At 39.0% G+C, this 21,837-nt stretch overlaps 1 protein-coding gene across 1 annotated transcript in view; it reads right to left on the reverse strand.

Moving 5' to 3' along the window:
• The window catches only part of ARAP2 (ArfGAP with RhoGAP domain, ankyrin repeat and PH domain 2), a 201,877-nt gene extending 180,061 nt beyond the window's left edge, over window positions 1-21,816 (reverse strand). Inside the window, exons 1-2 of the mRNA XM_010852420.1 lie at window positions 21,469-21,816; window positions 4,924-5,975 (exon numbers count right to left, since the gene is read on the reverse strand). Of these exons, the coding sequence (XP_010850722.1) occupies window positions 4,924-5,831 (908 nt within the window). The 5' untranslated portion in view covers window positions 5,832-5,975; window positions 21,469-21,816. The remainder of the gene's footprint in view (window positions 1-4,923; window positions 5,976-21,468) is intronic.
• Window positions 21,817-21,837: the final 21 nt, after the last annotated feature.

The following is a 21,837-nucleotide window of genomic DNA, read 5'->3' on the forward strand; positions in this document are numbered from 1 at the left end:
AAGGAATGATGCTAAAGCTGAAACTCCAGTACTTTGGCCACCTCATGCAAAGAGTCGACTCATTGGAAAAGACTCTGATGCTGGGAGGGATTGGGGGCAGGAGAAGAAGGGGACGATAAGAGGATGAGATGGCTGGATGGCATCACTGACTCGATGGACGTGAGTTAGAGTGAACTCCCAGAGTTGGTGATGGACAGGGAGGCCTGGCGTGCTGCGATTCATGGGGTCGCAAAGAGTCAGACACGACTGAGCGACTGAACTGAACTGAACTGCATGTCTAACTAAATCACACAAATCTGAATTCAGAGAACACAAGGGTGCATTAAATACAGCTCAGATGAAGAATATGAAATGTATAATGAACAAATAATTGAGTCTCAATTTCCAAAATTCCAAAACAGTCCTTAGGATAAGAATAAAAATTACAGAAGGATTACAACACAAAAGTCTACATCATTATTGTAATACTTTTTTCATCAACTAGCAGAAGCTATAGTTCAAAAAATTTTTTTCAAACAAAGCAGGACTTTCAAAATTATGAATAAAGAGTACAAATGTCTCTTCACTTGTAGAAAGTATCACACAGATAAGATACCTTTATACTCTAACAGTAAGTCAAGTGATTATCTATTAATTTTGATTCATTATCTAGAGAAATGGTACTGATGAATCTATTTGTAGGGCAGCAATAGAGATGCAGACAGAACAGATTTATGGACACAGCAGGGGAAGGAGAATGTGGGACGAATGGACAGAGTAGTACTGAAACATATACATTACCCTATGTAAACCAGATAGCCAGTGGGAATTTGCTGTATGATTTAGGGAGCTCAACCCAATGCTCTGTGACAGTCTAGAGGGTGGGATGGCGTGGGAGGGAGGTTCAAGAGGAAGGGAACATATGTATGTCTATGGCTGATTCATGTTGCTATATGGCGGAAACCAACACACTGTAAAGCAAACATGTATACCTGTGGCAGATTCATTTCGATATTTGGCAAAACTAATACAATATTGTGAAGTTTAAAAATAAAATAAAATTTAAAAAAAAAAGAAAGGATTAAAGTGACACAGCAAGAAAATGCTAGACTTGAACTTTTACATTTGCTTTTGTAGTATAAGGATTTTTTTTTTGGCTCAAACATTACTTTCCCCCTGAAATGCTAAGTCAGAGTAAAATTAGGGGAGGAGGTGGTCACTTGTTCAGAATACTTGGGGCCATGAGTCAGAGTGTACATGGAAAAGGGTGTGACAAAAAAAAAAAATAGGTTTTAAAAAGTTTGATTCATTGTTATTGATAGACATTCAAGTCAAAATTTTGCAAATACTGAAATAATCAACTCATTTTCATAGAATTTGTAAAAAGCCATTTTAAAGGAAAAAATCTGAATTTTACAATGCTAAGAATTTTCTCTTTTTTTTTGCTATTTACATGACATATAAAGGTTTTCTTGAACATGAGGATGGGATGAATTTCAGTATTTTTCTAATTCAATGTAGCAAACAGTTGTTTATTTGTCTGTATGTTTTTGTTCATGTCTCACCATTAAAGTCTAAAGTAGCAGATCCATTTTTAATGTCTGTATCATCATGTCTATGTACATCCAGAGAAAAATATCTATGATTTTTACTTTTAATAAAAAGTTCTCAGAAGGCTGGTGACTTCAGGTTTAGAACACATACTTTTGAAAAATGCCCTTCAACAGTTAACATAGGTCTTCAGTCTTATGTTACAAAAGATGTACTCCAACCATAGTGCACCCTTGCATACCACCCTCCTCGCCTCCACCTTTGCTTCTTTACTGTTCCTTCCCCAACATATTCAAAGGCATGACACCTAAAAGACAGGGCTTTGTGACTTGTACCAAGGATAAAATAGTTGCACGAAATATGTATGAAAATCATTAAACTAGGGAGGAGGAGAAGAAATGTACCTCTTTCATAGCAAAAGATACCTGAATCCTTCCTGCTTTGTGTTCTAAGGAGGATCCTCCTGGAAGGATCATTAAGATTCACAAGACACACCTATGACTCACAGGGAAGGGCAGCTGGTGGAACTTGCTTTCTACTTAGAGACTTCTATGGGAGACCTACTGGTGAGCTGATAAGGAAGGAACTGGCTCAAGGCTAGTTCTGACCTAGACCCCAAGAGACAGGACTTACAAAGTGATCCTGAGGTCCAGGGTCCAGCATGTGAAGTGAAGTTGCTCAGTTATGTCCGACTCTTAATGCGACCCCATGGACTGTAGCCTACTATGCTCCTTGGTCCATGGGATTTTCCAGGCAAGAGTACTGGAGTGGGTTGCCATTTCCTTCTCCAGAGGATCATTCTGACCCAGGGATCAAACCCAAGTCTCCCTCACTATAAGCAGAGGCTTTACTGTCTGAGCCACCAGCATAGCCCCACCCAACCCAGCCTTCCCAAGAGGATCAGATAGAATTCAAAGAAGGAGCCCAATGCACAGACAAAGAGAACCCATCAACTGCATCAGATAACTTGGCAAGGGGTAGAGGTTTGGGGGTACATGTCCAGGGAGATAGAAACAAAGCACCTCACATCAGGTACACAGCCAGAATCATGTTCCTTTCAATAATTATACAAAATGTTTAGTGAGTAAAGAAATTAGGTTAAAATTGCTGGCCACAAAGAAATATATTCTATGCTACATCAAGGAATATACTAAATATCATTTAGATGTTATTTGACTAGAGAGAATCTTGGATTATATAATCTACAGTTTCATTTATAACACTGCAGAATCTTGCAATTACTATTTGCAATTCAGGCAAGGACCACAAAGAAAAACACTGTTCTGAAAATAATTTATTTTCTCGTTTTATAATTTGATCACCAGAAATCCATAGATACCATTTACTGTCATAATCAGCTGCTGCTGCTCCTGCTGCTGCTGCTAAGTCACTTCAGTCGTGTCCAACTCTGTGTGACCCCATAGACGGCAGCCCACCAGGCTCCACCATCCCTTGGATTCTCCAGGCAAGAACACTGGAGTGGGTTGCCATTTCCTTCTCCAATGCATGAAAGTGAAAAGTGAAAGTGAAGTCGCTCAGTCGTGTCTGACTCTTAGTGATCCCATGGACTGCAGTCTACCAGGCTCTTCTATCCATGGGATTTGCCAGGCAAGAATACTGGAGTGGGGTGCCATCGCCTTCTCTGCCTGCTAAGCTGCTTACTACTAATTGTACCATTATTTCAATTCTCATTTTCAAAGACTCAAGAATCACAATGTGAATAACTAGCCTTTCACATGTTACAAAGCTTACACTTAGAACTAAATGAACATCAAAAGAGTCTCAAAAATGTATAAAAATAACACAACTTAAGTAAAACCTGAGCCCAATGGTTTTTATCTGAAGTTATCCTTATGGCTCCCAAAAAGATTCCATTCCTGCAAAGACACAGCAGACCCCTCTCATTTAAGTGTCAAAAATTAGCAAAATATGCTAAAGTTACAATGGTATACAAAAACTGGTGACTTTCTACATTCCTAAGAAATACTCCATTTCTTATATATATCATCAACACTTTTAAGAACATTTACTAAATGAGTGGTTAAAAAAGTGTGCTATAGAATCAAATGAACTGGAATGAAATCCGAGTTCACAGCCAATGTAATCCTAGAAAAATTAACCTAAGGCTCAATTACCTCATAACAAAATGGGTGAACAATACCTATTTCAAGGGCCAGTGTGAGAATTAGTTTATAATTTTATGGAAAATTATAAACCAAACTAGATTCCAGGTGTTCAGTAAATGACACTGCCAACTGATTTCCCAGTAAATACTCAACACCGCCCCTGGCACCAGGGATGCCAAGAAAAAGACAAAGTAATTAGGGGCTCTGCCCTCAAGGAGTTTACACACTACTGGAAGACATTTAACATGGTCTTATAAACTGCCATGTTTTCTCTTGCATATACTAAATTTCCATATTTTCTCTTGTAAATACAACCAAGTTCCAGCACCAGGGACGGAGTGGCTACACAGGGATATCAGCAGGGGAAAGAGAATCTTGCAGAAATACACAGCCTAGACCCTGCACAGGAATCTGTAATTGCATTTGGTGCCACAGCAGTATGGGTTGAACTTAACCTCATGAGAGACAAGTGTTAGATTTTAGTAAATAGGAAAAAAAAAAAAAAATCTCACCACAGCCCTGGAGGAAACCACATCTTAGGTGTAATTTTAAGAAACGGTTGAAAGCAGTCTCTGCAGTAAGTCAGCTCCTCTCTGACTCTACAGTTACCCCAGGGCACCAAAGGCCCAACAAGTCGTTAGGACCCCTCTTTAGAGTTTCAGTCTCCAGCTCATTTGGTCTCATACTGTAATGCTACTACTATTTACATGTCTCCTGTGCTACACTTCAAGCCCCTTTATCCCTCTCTACTTCCTCCGCTCCTAGCACTGTGACCAGTATCAAGTAGGTGCCCACTAGATGCATGTTGACTGATTCACTGGTGCCAGTCATTGTGTCAGGCAGTAGAGATACAATCATATAAACATGGTCCTTTACCAAGAAACACATAACCTGGTGTCTCCTAGGGGAGACAGAGTCAACAATTCAAATATAAGTGCACTCATGGAAGAAGATAATACTAGATATGGTGGAAGGTTCCATATACTAGATATGGGATGGAATATCCAGGTAGAATTAGTGGATGGGAATTCCACCAATTAAATAGGAGAAAGTTAGAGAGTCCCAGGCAGTTACAAGTTGAAAACAGACTCTGGGTAGTGGTATACAAGAGAAATGACATGATGAAAAAGTTTTAGAAGAAAGAAAAGGTTGGTTGAACAGGTAAACTAAAATGTCAAATTTAGAAAGGAAAACAGAAAAGAAAATTGTTAGAACTAACTACATTCCCCCAAACTGAATACACACAGCCTATCATAAAATTTCCTACCTCCCTGAAATTCCCTTCGTTGATCCTGGAATCTCTGGTACTGGCCGATGTCTTAGCAGAAAAGATCGAGATGGTCTTGAAACCAACTTGCTACGACTTCTCATAGGTGTTAGGACTGGTGATGATGGCACATACAAATCATTTACAACCATTTCTCCTTGAAACTGAAAGAATGGGGATGGTGGTGAGCTTTCTAATAAAACGTTAGTTCCATTTCCAGAATTTGCTTCTGATACTGAAGAGTCATGGGAGGAAAGGAATTCAAGGTCTGCATTAGGAAGCTTGCCTACATTTTCTGAAACCAAATCATCTCTTCCTGTGTGTTCTTCTTCAGCTGTGCAGCCTACAGTCTTCTCTGTTATCAAAGATTCTATGTCGGTAATTTCATTACGAAGTAAAGAATCTTGAAAAGAACCTGAATTCGAGTGTGGTTCGTCTTCTGGAATGGGGAAGTTGTGTGTAGGAAGAGTCAGCTTATCATCTGATTTAAGAGATTGGCTATTTTCCACACAAACCTCATTTTCTCCAACATTTTTTGTAACAGTCTCCAACTGTATCCGGCTAGGTATCTGAACACCATGTGAATCTGAAAATTCTAAGGAGGTATTCTGAGCAGAAGACGGAGCCTGGTGATCCTTTGAAGTCTCATCATTCTTCTTTGTTTTGTGAATATTTGCATATATTGGGATATCTTGCATTTTTGACAGGATTATCTGTAACTGTTTAAGTATCCTCCTCCGGTGTCCTGTAGGTGATATTCCAACTTTGAGGAGCACACTGTCATTTATTTCTGCACAGTCCCTCACATTATTAAAACCAAATTCTCGGAAGTTTAAGAGGTACTGCTCCAGATTAATGCTCATTAGGAAATCTCTGATATCAACATTCACTTCACTGACTGAGGACATAGTGGTGGCTTCATCACTAGGCAAAGTTTTAAGAAGCAGTGCAATGCAATACACACTAGGAGGGTGTGCTTCTGTAGTGGGTGTTCCTCTGACTTATCTCAAAAATGCTGTTTTCTCCGCAGTGAATGCTTTATGTGCTTAAGCCTAGGAAAAAAGGAGAAAAGAAAAGCAATTTATTAGGACATTTTTGGCATCAAAACTAGTTTTACATTACAAACGTTCTCTGAAGAAACACAATAGAAATGAGGATCACTACTTGTACTGAGTAGTGATCTAAGTTTGGAAAATGCATGCCCTAGAAAGTCATTTTCTAGGTAAAGTGTGAAGGGATGGGACAGAAATGCTATAGTAGTACCAAATGGTGATTTTCAAAAAGGTAAAAAAAAAAAAAAAGATTCTTAAATATAAATTAAACATGTGTCCAAAAATTTTATTCACTAATTAATGAGGGAACCTGTAAGGTGGTAGGGCTAGTTCCAAGATCATTTATTGAACAGGTTTATATAGTCCATCAGAAAACTTTTTTTTTTTTAGTTCTAGAATAAGATGGGTAGGTTATATTAAAAAAAAAAACAAAAAACTGGTTAGTGATCTACAGGGCAATAAAACCATAACCTTTGGGGATATCTTTCCACTGGACAAAAATCTATAAGCCAACAGGTAACTTCCCAGTTCAGGGCTCTAATCAAATAGTAAATAGGAGGTAGAACACAAGAATTAGAATATCCCTGGGGTGTGCCTGTTAAACAATACCCTCAACAAGGCATCCCATGAACATGCTGTACATTCTTTTGATTTCCAAATTTTAGATAATTTTTCTTAACAGTACCTAATAGATATGAGCAACTCCGTCCTTTACTATACTTTCTTCAAAGACTCACTCCAAAAGCACAGTTAGAACGTATTTCCCAGGTCAATGATTTTTGCTTCAAAATTGCAGCAGCATTATATGCACAATATTATATAAGACAAGACTAGATGAACAACTTTACATTAGATAACAGGAAGTAAGTTAATATGAAAGGAAAAGGAAAAAGTTTAAAGGTCACATTTTCCTTTATACACAGCAGATTCACATAAGTTCACTTTTCTCACAAACATTGTTCAATTCTTTAAAAAGATGGTTTTTCCAGCTGTTGTTTATATGGCTGCATTGAGTTTGTAAAAGTGTATGGTATATGCAAATTTCTATATATTAAGCATCAAGGAAAAAAGAAAAAAGTACAGAATATAGGTAACAACAATTGTTGTTTAGTCACTACGTCATGTTTGATTCTTTGCAACCCCATGGACTGTAGGGGTTTTCCCAGGCAAGAATACTGGAGGCGTCCATGGGATTTCCCCTACTGTAGTGGGTTGCCTTTCCTTCTCCAGGGGATATTCCCAACCCAGGGATCAAACCCGCATCTCCTGCTTGGCAGGTATATTCTTTACCACTGATTCACCTGGGAAGTCAGCATAATGACTATACACTGAAGTAATAAAATAAGACACAGTGGAATCAGGTATATTCATTTGAGTAAGCAGAGATACAGTGTTTCTGGAAAAAACTGCATCTCAAAGTAGCTCCTTAGAAGACACAACTCAAGAGTCTCCATGTGATATATGCCAACTGCCCATAAGATGTTGCCTCAACTATTCTAAAACTTTAGCTGACACTGACAAGTGGGTACACCAAAAATAAAAGGGAAAACATATACTATTTAGGCAGCACTTCAGAAACAAAGGAATAAAAGTTACAAACCAGAGAGGAAAGACCATATACAGCTATGGCTGATTCATGCTGATGCTTGACAGAAACTAACACAATTCTATAAAGCAATTATCCTTCAACTAAAAACAAAAAATTAATTTAAAAAAAGAGAGATGAAAGACAGGAAATGCCTGTGCCCAACAGGTATCCCTCTGTCACACTCAAAATACCAAAACGTCAGGGAAAAAAGCAGAAAGTTAAACCTCAACACCATATATGAACCTAATTCTCAGATACATTATTCTTGTTCACATAATTATTTTTTTAATCCCATTATTTAGTTTTGTTTGCCCATTACAAAATGGAAATAATTATTACCAAAGTGGCAGCAACTTTTGATACCGGGCTCTAGAACTGTGAGAAAACATGAAGTAATATATTCGTCCACCTTCCTCACTACAGTTCAGGCCCTCCTGTATTACATCTGCCTAAATCACTGCAATCATTCAACAAATCCCTCAGCCCAGTCTCCATGTACCACTAAACCACTGGAAGTCCAAATCTGGCCTGTCATTCCACATCCTGAACAGAACAGGCTAAGCTTCTTGGGGTGCCATACCACCCCAAGTCTGGTCTCAATCTGAACATAAAAAAATAATAGTAGCTACTATCGATGTAAGTGGCAACAATGCTCCAGATACTGTACCTCAGATATATTTCTACTGCTAGGGAGATGTTTCCACATACTAACTCCAGGCTCAAGTTTAACCCATGCCACTTCACTGACTTTGCTGCTGCTGCTGCTGCTGCTGCTAAGTCGCTTCAGTCATGTCCAACTCTGTGCGACCCCATAGACAGCAGCCCAACCAGGCTCCCCCGTCCCTGGGATTCTCCAGGCAAGAACACTGGAGTGGGTTGCCTTAGCTCATTAATTATCATTTCCCCCAAGCAACAAACTGTTAAATAGCCCCATACCTTTTACATACGCTGTACGAGCTGGCAGATCTACATACTTTGCCAAATCCTCTGCACTATTTACAATTTTGAACAGGCATCTATTACTTCCTCTCTGAAGGCTTCCTATCAACCTCATGAAATAGAATGAATCACTCCTTTTGTTTAAGAGACGGGAGACAGACTGGTAGCGATGGTAGAAGTGGTTCAGAAGTCCATTTTGTTATTTTTTTAATGTGTGTGCATGTGTGAGCCTTTATGTTTTAATATACAAGTTTTTTCTGTCTCTTACACATGAAGTTCCTCAGTGGCTGACTCAAGTATGGATATACCAAATAGTCTAACCCATACCACCTCGCTCTGGTATCATGGGTATGCTAAATAAGGTTAATGAACTAGATTCCTTTTTGTGACCTGGAAGAGGCTTTCTCCCACAGGCCCCACAAACTCTCTCTGCGCTTTTGTGTAGGCCCCACCTCTCTGCACTTTCATGTAGGCGCCATCCTCCAATCATTGTGCTTTTTAACTGTCTGACTATCCAAGTGTGTTCACAGACCCACTTCTTCAGAGGTTTCAGGCCCCCAAAGATATCATCAGCTGCAAAGAGATGGGCACCCCTAACTACAAAAGTCTACCAGGCAAACTCCTTAACACAACATCAAAGCCCTCCGTGTTTGGACCTCCATTTGGGCACCAGGCACACATGCCATGTTCTAGGTTCATGGCTCTCCTGGTATCAGTGAGTGGATCTGCTGTACAGCAACATCTGTATATAGGCCCAAGAATCTATGTTTGTGACACATGCCAAAGATGACTGAGATGCACAAAAAATTTTGGTTGGGTTTTAAATTCCTCACACCTCAGCAGAAGTCCATCACTCCCCCCACCCCAGGAGATGGATGTCCTTCCTAAGACAGTGTCCAGGAGTCTGCAGTCATATTCAATTTCCACTCTCCTCCACTTTCATAGGCACATATCTGTGTGTCTCTTTCCTTCCCCATAAAACGAAAATGTTCAAAGGTACCTCAGTGCTGGTAAAGATTACATGAGACAATCCACTCCAAGTATTAAAATAGTGCTTAATCCCCAGCAAGTGTTTAGCACATATTCACTTCCATCATTATAATTACAAATTTTCATCACTAAGTCATTAACTTCCCACAGTTGAAATCTTTCCCATTCTTTGAAATGTAACTCAAATGCTATTTTCTTCATAAGGTCTCTACCGAGCAAGAAATAAACTCTTCACTGTATGACTACAGCATTTACTTCTCAGTATTTAATCACATCCTGTTGACTCCATGTTAACCTATAGAAACAGGATAGTGCAGTGTAATAGCCAGGATTTGGGAGCTGGGCAACCTTGGTCAAATTCCAGTATTTAACCTCTCTCTGCCACAGTTTTCTCATCAGGAAAGGAGTGGTAAGAATACCTACTTCATAAGGCTTTTGTAAAGCATCAAGAACACCAATGGCACACAGCAAATATTAAATAAGTATCTGTCATCATAATTATGTTTATTGTCCCACAATAAACTAATAAATCTGCCAAGATGATGACTAGCCCATATAAGCTGCCCAATAAATGCCAAATTACTTGTTTGTAAACACAGTACATGATGTATATATACAGAACACATTTAGAGAATACATGAACAGTTGGCATTACAGATGTGAATGTACATTTGCCCATGCTATCCTGACCCATTTCCAAGAGAAAGTAAAAAGAAAACAGAAGTAACACTTAGGAGTACCTTCTATATGCCCAGCTTTCAGTATCACTTAACAACCGTAATCTTATTATCTTCCTGAGCTCTACCTTGGAGGTACTATGAATACCAACTGCTTCTCATCATCGCTTCTGCTCATATGCTAGCCCAAGCCACTTTCTTATCTGTCTTAGACCACTGCAACAGCCTTCTGACTGATATCCCAGATTCTATCCTGGTCTCCTGCCTTCACAAGCAGCATATTCTCAATACAACAGCCAGAATTATTCATTTTATAACAAAAGTCACATCACATCACTCCTTGCAACTACCTAATTTCATCTTCCCTGGCTCTGCCTGAAGCCCCCATCACTCAATCATCACCAAGCTGGCTTCAGTCCTATTTCTACTACATGATTCCTACCTCTCACCCATCTATCTCTTTCAAATCTACTTCCCAACATATTCCCATGGCTCATGGCTCACTCCATCACTCGAGTAGGTCTATGCTCAAACGTGTGCTCATTAGAGTGGCCTTCCCTAGTGCCCTTAGGCATACGAGCATGCCCTGTCCCACAGCATTCCTTACTCTTGCTTTCTGTATCTTTGTGGTATTTGTTACTACATGACATCTGTAGACTTCTACCAGAGGATAGAAATCTTGTCTATGGTTCACTGCTGAAGGTCTTAACTTTGAACACCATCAGGCACATAAAAGGTGCTCAATAAATGTGTGCTGAAAGACTCCCTCTCAACTTTGAGATGATTTAAGGTAACAAGTGGAAAGTACAAAGTTTTAAAGTTTTGTCTATTTAGGTCACCAAGCTCCAAAGGAGCTCAAATACAGATTTTCCCAATCCATCTAACCAGTACAAGTGATCTTAGAATCAAGAACCAAGGGGAGAGAAGGGTTAGTAGTAGGGCAGCTGGAAGCATTCCAACCCACCTAAAGGACTTTTAAAAATTCAACAAACAGAATAAAATATCTAAGAATAAACTTAATCAACAAAGTGAAAGATCTATACTCTGAAAACTATAAAATACTGATGAAAGAAAATGAAGATGATACAAAGAAATCCCATGTACAGGGACTGAAAGAATATTGCTAAAATGGTCATACTACCCAAAGTAATATACAGATTTAATGCAATTCCTACCAAAATACCCATGACATCTTTCACAGAACTAAAACAAATACTCCTAAAGTTTACAAAAGACTCCAAATTCCCAAAGCAATTTTCAGAAAATGAACAAAGCAAGAGGTATCACATTTTCTGACTTCAGACTATAGAACAGAGTTATAGTAAACAAAACAGCATGATACACAAAAACACACACATAGGTCAATGGAATAAAACAGAGAGCCTAGAAATAAACTCACACACTTATGGCTAATTAAGCTATGACAAAGAAGGCAAGAATATACAATACAGGAAAGACAGTCTCTTGTTTAATAACTGAGTGCTGGGAAAACTGGACAGCCTCATGAAAATCAATGAAATCGGAGCATTTTGTCACACCATATACAAAAATAAACTCAAAGTAGATTAAAGACCTCAATGTAAGACTGGAAACTATATAACTCTTGAAAAGAACACAGGCAGAACACTCTGTGACATAAATCATAGCAGTATTTTTTTGGAGGATCTGTCTCCTAAGGCAAAGGAATCAAAAGCAAATATAAACAAATGGACTTCATCAAACTTAAGCTTTTGCACAGCAAAAGAAATCATACACAAAATGAAAACACAACCTACTAAATGGGATAAAATATTTGCAAATGATATGACCAATATGATTATAGCTCATACATTCAATAGTAAACTCAATATCAAAAACACAAATAACTCAGTTAATGGTTATAGCTCATACATTCAATATTAAACTCAGTATCAAAAAAACAAATAACTCAGTTAAAAAGTGGACAGAAGACTTAAATATTTCACCAAAGATGACATATAGATGGCCAACAGAAACATAAAAAGATGCTCAATATTGCTAATCAGAGAAATGCAAATCAAAACCACAATGGGATATCACCTCACACCTGTCAGGATGACTATTATCAAAAAGAACCCAAATTACTAACATTAGTAAAGATGTGTTAGAAAGGGAACTCTCATACACTGTTGGTGGGAATGTAAATTGGTATAACCACTGTGGAAAAACAGAACAGAGGCTTCTCAGAAACAAAGAACACAGAACTACCGTAGAATTCAGCAATTCTACTCCTGGATATATATCCAAAAAACAAAACACCAATTTGAAAACATACATGCACCCCAATGTTCATAGCACCATTATTTATAATAGTCAAATACAGAAGCAATCTTAGTGTCCATCAATAGATGGACAAAGAAAATGTGATATATGTACACATGGAATACAAAGGAATGTTGCTCAGCTATACAAAAAAGAATGAAATTCTGTCATTTCCAACAATATGGAGGCACCTAGACATTATTAAGCTTAGTGAAAGAAGTCAGACAAAGACAAATACTCTTTGTTATCTTATATTCAGAATCTAAAAAATGAATGCGACAGAGACAGATTCACAGATACAGACAGCAGACTAGTGCTTACCAGTGAGGGGAGGGGAGTAGGAAGTGGCAAGATAGGGATAGGCGATTAAGAAATATACACTATCATGTGCTGGTGGTTTACTCGCTAAGATCTTCCCAACCCAGGGATGGAAGCCTGGTCTTCTGAATTGTAGGCAGTCTACTGCACAACAAGGCAGATTCCTTACTGACTGAGCCACCAAGGACATGTATAAAATAAATGAGCAATGCGGATATATTGAATAGCATATCCATTAGTTTGCAATAACCTTAAATGGAGTATAATTCATAAAAATTGTACAACTGAAACTAATATAATATTGTAAATCAAGTATATTTCAATTAAAAAAAAATCGTAGGTTGGGACAGCCACCCGCCTCCATATGCCTCGAGTAAGAAAAACCACCACAGTAAACCACTTCCCACTACCCATCCCCCCACCCACTACCAGTGTAACTTTGTCATATTCCCCAGTTAAACGAGGAAAGAAAATAACTGAAAAACCTGGGTCACTTCATTAAACCATAAAGTCATTAAATATTCAGTGCTGACAACTTTTGGAATCACTTCTGCCTGATTTTAATATCTTTGGGGAGGGAAAAAGTAGCAATAGTATAACTAAATTCACTCAACTTTAATCTACTTCTTTTAAAAAAAAAAGCATACCATTTTAAAATCATAAACATAACCTTACAGTATTTAGAAACCTGCCAATGTGTTGAAATAATAGACTTAAAAATCCTAGGATCACAAGACAGAAAACAGCCTTAAAAATGTAAACTCAGTAAGTTAGGCTGCCACATGAATACAGAGACTCTTCAGTGTCATCAATACAAGTCTTACAGATTCTAAAAACAATGGAAGTTTATTGTATTCCAAAACAGTCATCCCCAATTGAATGTGAATCAGAAATGTGTGAGAAATTACTTTTATTGGTCACAGTGACTGAGGGGTACCAGTAAATAGGAGAGTTGACTGACTTAGGACATCCTAGTGGTAAAGAATCTGCCTGCTAATGCAGGAGACAGAATAAGATGTGGCTTTGATTCCTGGATTGTGAAGATTCCCTGGAGGAAGACATGGCAACCCACTCCAGTATGCTTGCCTGGACAATCCCATGGACAGAGCAGCCTGGCAGGCTACAGTCCATGGGGTCACAAAGAGTCCCACAGGACTGAAATGACTTAGCACGCATAATGATACCCAAGGTAGAAACCTCAGGCACAATTTTTACTCCTCCAAATCTCCAGAGCTAATCCGCTATCCCCAAAGGATACCTGGCACTATAGATGATGAAAGGAAGTGTCCCTGATTTCAAGTTATTTATGTGGAGAAACAGCTAATCTCTTAAAAACTTCGGGAGGTCCATATAAATAACACACTGAACTAGTGAGTTCAGGCTACAGGTCTTACCAGAATTCTACTTTTGCTTCAGTACAGAATACAGTCACAAGGAGGAGGTATCACTGTATTTCACATCAAACAGACTTATTGTTTAATACTAAGATGTTAACTTCACATAGTCATAAAGACAAATCGTTCCACTCTGCTCCCCACAACCATGCAGAAGAGGAAGTGGTTTTGAGAAAGCACGCTTGCTGTCATTACTCTATCCCATTGTATAGGGCAAATTACAAAAGGTCAGATATCAAGAATTCTATTGTTCTAGTCTAAGTCCTTACATCCTTGGTGTCAAATTGGTTGGTCATTCAGTATGTCTCTCCCCTACCATTGGTCACCTACCTTATCCTGTGATAACACTGCCCCATTTAACCCCTTACAGAAAGCCCAGTTCCCTCAACTCTGAACTCTTTCCTCCACTGCCCCAGGTTCTCTACATTGAGCCCTCCTTCCCCTTCATCAAAACACATCCATCCTCTTTCATTCTCCCTCAGACTTCTATTGCTAATGTTATCAGCCAATATCTGTGGAGTGATTACAAACCAACTTTATAGGATCTCATTTAACAGCAGGAAAACAGTGGATAAGTTTCAGAATTCCAAGAGTCAGACTCTACAAACTGTGCTGTTAACTGTGATGCCTCCTAATACCTATGCGATCGATTTAACAGTAGGAAGGGATCAAGGACTTCCTATTTTCCCTCTCATTTGACTGTTCTACTATACACAGCATTTAGAGTCTCTAGGGAAATGCTGCTGAACTATACCATCCCTTGCGAACTCAAGTTATATAAGCCTTTGCAGCTGTGAGCATATGCGTCCATGTAAGTAAATACGGAAGCCTAAAGTCATTTACTTTTAATTGTTTGAGATACTCAGGCCACAGTACACAAAGCACAGTGCTCTAGAGTCAGACTGCCTGAACTCCAACCCAGCCTTTCCCACTTGTTTTCTTTGTCCCTGAAGATAGTTAACTTCCCTGAAGCTCAGTTTCCCTGTCTATAAAATGAAGATAAAATATCTGCTAGGATTTCTGCTAGAATTAAACAAGTCAAATACATAAGGCATATAGAAAAGCACCTGACATGAATTATAAGTGTACAAAAAATGCTGGCTAATTCATCCATGGTATATAATATTGTAGTTGGTCATATTCATACTGCATTATTGCGCTTGGTGTGATCGGTATTCTCCTGCCTGCTTCATAAAATTACATTCCTTTCAATTAGCACCATCCATTATTCTTCTAATAAACCTACAAAGCACCTCACACAGCAGTAAACAGTTTCATTAATTTAGTAAACTATAGATGTCGTTATAGTAGTGAGAATGAAGATTTTTACCTGAAGACTTTAGACTTGGGAAACAGCACAGTGATGTCCAGTGATCGTACTCTGCTGTGTAATACCTGCATGAACTTGGGAAAGTTCCTTTATTTTTCTGAGACACACTGTGGTCACCTGTAAGCAGCGACGATAAATGAGAACCTCACGAGACTCTTTTGAGGATGAAATGAGTAAATATGCATAAAGATCTTAGTTCCTGGCAAGCAATAAGCACTTAATTAGTGGCTGCTGGATGGAGAGTAACAGAGGTTTGAGCTGAAAATAGTCAGGCTCCAGGCAAAAGCCTTCCACAGCTTGGATCAAGGAGAAAAGACTGTTCTAAGTCATGCTTTGATTATTTTATTTTCTGTGCAATCTGAAAGACACAACTCTTTCAAAATTAAGAATATACATTTCACAGCCAGTGAAGGCCAGTAGTGACCATTCCTTTACTTTGTATGACTTTTTTATTAGCCTAAGTAGTACCTGGGTTTAGGTGTTTTCTATAACATCCCAATAAGTTATGTGGCTTGAAACACTCCTTAGCTTCAGTAAGTCCCTTTTCTTTCAAACTGTCTATCCAGATTTTAAGTTAATTGGCTGATGTTTGAGACTTAAAGTTAAGTCTCAAACATTAAAAATTAATGTTTTTTTTAAACTTAAAATTAAGTCTCTTAAACATTAAAAATGTTTAATTTTTAATTCAGAAATCTTTAAAGCGGGGCCACAGTTCTTAGGCAAGCATTTTCCCAAGTTCCTACAAGAGCAGGAGTGGGGGTAAAGTCATTAACAAACCAAAGCCCACACCACAGTGGAGGACACCTACCTGAGTGCCCCTGAAACCTGCTCATTCCAGCTCCCTCCTACCCACATCTGTATCTTGGCAGCTGAAAGGACACTCAGACCCTTCAGGATTCTTGATATAAGCATGAGTACATACATATTCTTCAGGATTCTGTTCTATTTCATGCTACATTGAACATACCTTTAATGTTTAATTGGCTGAGATAAAAACTTGCATGATATACTTCAATAAAAAGATTTTAAAATGTACACTTATGATACATGCACTTTTATATATCAATTTTTTTAATTGGATACAAATGTATCAGATGTATTCTCCACTATTTCTCTGAATTTGAGTCACATTTTTTGACTAACAACCAGATGTTTCAAAATAGCCTACTGTGAATGGTTTCCTCTCTTAGCATTTATAAATAGCACCCTGACCTCTTTTCCAACTGAATTTGAGGGCTTGTTCCTATTGGCTCCGTAATTATCTAAGTCTCTTTTTTCTTAGGTAAGAGGATATCTCACCAAGTGTCTCTCAACTGATTGACTCATTTATTAACATTTATTCATTAAATAAATATTTAAGGATCGCTAACTACTCTCTCCAAGATAACATAACAGGGAGAAACATTTGCAGTTCAAGATAGCACCTATCATCACACTTGAGAACCGTGCTACTGTGTGCATATATACATATATATTCTAATCCTGAAAGACGATGTTGTTAAAGTGCTACACTCAGTATGCCAGCAAATTTGGAAAGCTCAGCAGTGGCCACAGGACTGGAAAAGGTCAATTTCCATTCCAATGACAAAGAATGTTCAAATTACTGTACAATTGCACTCATTTCTTAAGAAAGCAAGATTATGCTCAAAATCCTTCAAGTTAGGCTTCAGGAGTACGTGAACGGAAAACTTCCAGATGTACCAGCAGGATTTATAAAAGGTAGAGGACCAAAGATCATATTGCCAACACACCCTGGATCACAGAAAAAGCAAAGGATTTTTTTTTTTAATCTATTTCTGCTTCATTGACCACATTAAAGACTTTAACTGTATAGATCACAGCAAACTTTGGAAAATTCCTTCAAGAGATGGGAATACCAGACCACCTTACCTATCTCCTGAAAAACCTGTATGCGGGTCAAGCAGCAATAGTCAGAACGAGACATGGAACAATGGACTGGTTCAAAATTGGGAAATCAGAACGTCAAGGCTGTATATTGTCACCCTGCTTATTTAACTTCTATGCAGAGTATATCATGTGAAATGCCAGGTTGGATGATTCACAAGCTGGAATCAAGATTGCCAGGAGAAATAACAACAACCTCAGATATGCAGATGATATCACTTTAATGGCAGAAAGTGAAAAGGAACTAAAAAGCCCTAGATGAGGGTAAAAGCGGAAAGTGAAAAAGATGGCTGAAAACTCAGTATTCATAAAAAGAAGATCATGGCATCCAGTCCCATCACTTCATGGCAAATAGATGGGGAAAAAGTGGAAGCAGTGACAGATTTCATTTTCTTGGGCTCCAAAATTCTTGTGGATGGTGACTGCAACCATGAAATTAAAAAACACTTGCTCCTTGGAAGAAAAGTTACAACAAGCCTAAGAAGTGTAAAAAAGCAAAGACATCATTTTGCCAACGAAGGTCTATGTGGACAAAGGTATGGTTTTTCCAGTAGTCATGTATGGATATGAGTTGCACCATAAAGAAGACTGAGCATCAAAATTGATGCTCAAATTGAGCATTTGAAATTGATGCTTTCAAATTGTAGAGTTGGAGAAGACTCTTAAAGGACTCTTCCGAGTCCCTTGGACTGCAAGGAAATCAACCCTGAATATTCATTGGAAGGACTGGTGCTGAAGCTCCAACACTTTGGCCACCTGATGCAAAGAGCCATTAGAAAAGAACCTGATGCTTGGAAAGACTGAGGCCAAGAAGAGAAAGGGACGACAGAGGATGAGATGGTTGGATGGCATCAATAACTCATTATACACGAGTTTGAGCAAACTCAGTGAGACAGTGAAGGACAGGGAAGACTGGAGTGCTACCGTTCATGGGGTCACAGAGTCAGATACAACTTAGTGACTGAACAATGATATATACATATTGTACTAAAAAGAAAGTGAAAATGAAATGTCTTCTCTCCAGGAGTTTAAAATCTAAAGGAGTGTATTAAACATGGCTGTAACCATGTTACAGCCATATGCATGTCAAGGGAAAATGACACGCATATGGACTGCTACTGCTGCTAAGTCGCTTCAGTCGTGTCCGACTCTTGTGTGACCCCATAGACAGCAGTCCACCAGGCTCCCCTGTCCCTGGGATTCTCTAGGCAAGAACACTGGAGTGGGTTGCCATTTCCTTCTCCAATGCATGAAAGTGAAAAGTGAAAGTCAAGTCGCTCAGTCATGTCTGACCCTCAGCGACCCCATGGACCGCAGCCTTCCAGGCTCCTCCGTCCATGGGATTTTCCAGGCAAGAGTACTGGAGTCGGTTGCCATTGCCTTCTCCAATGCATATGGACAGTTCTTTATAAGTCAGTAAGAGCCAGTAAAAGAGGAACAACAAAATTGGAAGACTCAAATGTACCTGATAAAAACACTTCAAGAGTAATGATGAGAAAACTTAAGTCTTATGAGCTTGACTTTCACATGGTTCATATTTTAAGTATTGTTTTATGTATAATGTATAATTACATAGAGAAGTAGCACCATCATCTTTCAAGAATTCCAAGGAACTCTAAAAACTTCAAACTGACACCATAAATATAATTGAAATATGCAGCAATTCAGAACTCTGAGGATGGAATGATCAGTGAAGGAGCTACAGAGGGGAATTTCAAGATGTATGGGAACGTAGCATGTGGAGACAGCAGTCATTGCCACAAAGTGGGGCAATGAGGGAGATGTCTTTAGGCAATCAAACAGATGAGAAGACATCTCATAGCCTCCAGTCTCTCGTCAATCACATTTGATCAAAGCTAAGAAATATTTCCAACATTAATAAAATGTTCTTTACCTAATATTTTCCAGAATATTCCCCAAATTCCTCAGTTTAGAAAATACAAACATTGGATTCAATAAATGATTCAACAAACAAATAAGAAAGAAAAAAAAAAAACTTGCTAAAACATTAAAATAATTTCTTCTTAAAAGCAACGGCTGTCATTCATAAGTAACATTTTTATAGCACCTTTCACTGAACTTTCTCAAAGTTGCTAAGAGGTAGGACAGAAAGAAACAAAGCAAAACCAGAAAATTTCCCAAATATCATGATGTTTATAATACAGAGTTCTAAGCCGGTTTTTAAAACTTCACAGTCTTATGGTGATAGTTTAAGACTTTCTTCCAAGAAAACTGCAATTCATTATAATCTCATTCCTATGCTGCTGCTGCGAAGTCGCTTCAGTCCTGTCCGACTCTTTGCCACCATATGGACCCTAGGCTGACAGGCTCCTCTGTCCAAGGGATTTCCCAGGCAAGAATATTGGAATGGGTTGTTATGCCCTCCTCCAGGGGATCTTCCTGACCCAGGGATCAAACCCAGGTCTCCTTAATTGCAGGCAGATTCTTTATGGTCTAAGCCATCAGGGAAGCCTCTTAGTCCTCTACTTAATCACAATAACTAAGTAGCTGAATTGAAAAGTACTCTATCTAGAAGGCTCAAACTGCAATGATATGAGATGGTCAAGAAATTTGTTTTTAGCAGCAGACACTGATAATACAGAGAACAAACTACTGATCACCAGTGTGCAGAAGGAAGAGGGAAGGGGCAATGTGGGGGTAGGTGGGGGGAAAAAGAGGCTACTATTGGATTAAATGAAATCATATGTGAGAAACTTTTCAAAAAAGAAGCACTATAGAATTCAAATAGACTTTCATTAAAAATTTTAATATTCAAGAGACATAGGAAAAATGAAAAAAAATACATATTTGTTTTTAAATGTACCAGTTTCTCCTCTCATGGACTATCCATATAAAATCTGACTTATGGAAGAAGGAAAAAAATGCAAACACACATGCCCACAAATAAGTTTTAACAAGTCATTTGACTTCCCCTCTAGGTATATTTTCATTTAAACAAATCTTTGAGTACTGACAAATCAAGTCGATAGAGAACACTCTTGGTGTTAAGACCCACCTTAAGTGTGTATTTGTTAAACAGCTGTCTGAAAAGTAGCCAGGGAGATATTTCCACTTTAGACTCTAGCCTAGTTCCATGACCCATTTTACTTTTTCTTTCTTTTTAAAACACTGTTAAACAGTGGAAGGTCATGAGAATTTTCCCCTCAGTATTTCTCTTGTAAGTGTATGGAAGTCACAAGTATAAGTTTAGAAGTATTTCTCTTTTCTCCTTAAAAAAGTTACCTTCCTTTGTAAAATAGTCATAACTTCATCTTCCAATTACTTACGGGCAATGTTCCCATAAACTCATGCGGGCAAAGAGTGCTTAAGTGCGGGAGAAATCAATACTAAGCTTGTAAGTACAACACTATTATTGGTAATCACAATGACATCCGATTATGTGTACTTTTAAAAATAGCTTATTTTTCGGTACTTTTTTTTTTTTAAACCAAAAGGATATATTCCACTAAGCAGACTACTTCAAGGACACCCTTGCCAAAAAAAAAAAAAAAAGTTGCCATCATCATACAAACTTGCAACAGCCTACAATGTCATTATTCCAAACAAACTAGCTTCTAATTTGCCTCTAATCATCAAAGGTTATAGTTCACAATATATTTTCACAGACTTCCCCCCAATCAAAATTACTCCAGATCGCCGCAAGGAGGTGAGGCGAACAAGTTTAAGAAAAGAAGCAAGGATGAACTTACCTCGTTTAATAAGACGGGCACCCATTCTCCCAGGAGACCTGTCTCCAAACGTCAACGAGAAAATCAATCTGGTAAACTCCCTGTCGACAGTTTTCGAGTATGAAGTTAGGTTCAGGCAGGTGGAGGCCAAATGATTGTAATTAAAGTTAATTAACAGGCCTGCGGTCTCAAAGTGTAGAACAAGTAGGGTGCGGGGGAGCACAGGGATCCGAGCGAACTCATTATCTCTACCGAGTAATTAACTGCTGCCTGAAACTCACTGAAGGGCAGCTCCTTTTCGAGGAAGGGGTCTAGCCGTCTATCCGGCTCTTCCCACTCCTGAGTCAAATCCCATTACTAAGTAGAGTTTTTGTATCACTTACCAGCTTCTGGTTTCCTTTTAGACGCCCACATGCGGGAGCTAAATCCAAGCGGTAGAAACCGGAGCTGAACACTTGGCGCTCTGGATATGTACCCAAAGAGGTGCCGGAAAGCCGCGGCTCAGATGAGATGGTCCTCACGCCCGACCCCGGCCCCGCCGCCCAGCCCACCGCAGTCCCCTGGACTCGCTTTGCGCGCGGGCAGCGGAGCTGGGGAGCCGAGGCGGGCGGGGGAGCCCGGTCGCCGGCTTCTTTCCCGGCCCGGCTCGACCAGTCCTCCCCCTCCTGTCCCAGGCGCGGGGCCTCCTGCTTCCCTCCCCGCCGGCTGCCCGCACGGCGTCTGCAGCCAGGAGGCGGAGGACTGGTCGAGCC

The sequence above is a fragment of the Bison bison genome, unplaced genomic scaffold, assembly GCF_000754665.1.
Source record: "Bison bison bison isolate TAMUID 2011002044 unplaced genomic scaffold, Bison_UMD1.0 scf7180017864310, whole genome shotgun sequence".
In the NCBI taxonomy this organism is placed as follows: domain Eukaryota; kingdom Metazoa; phylum Chordata; class Mammalia; order Artiodactyla; family Bovidae; genus Bison; species Bison bison.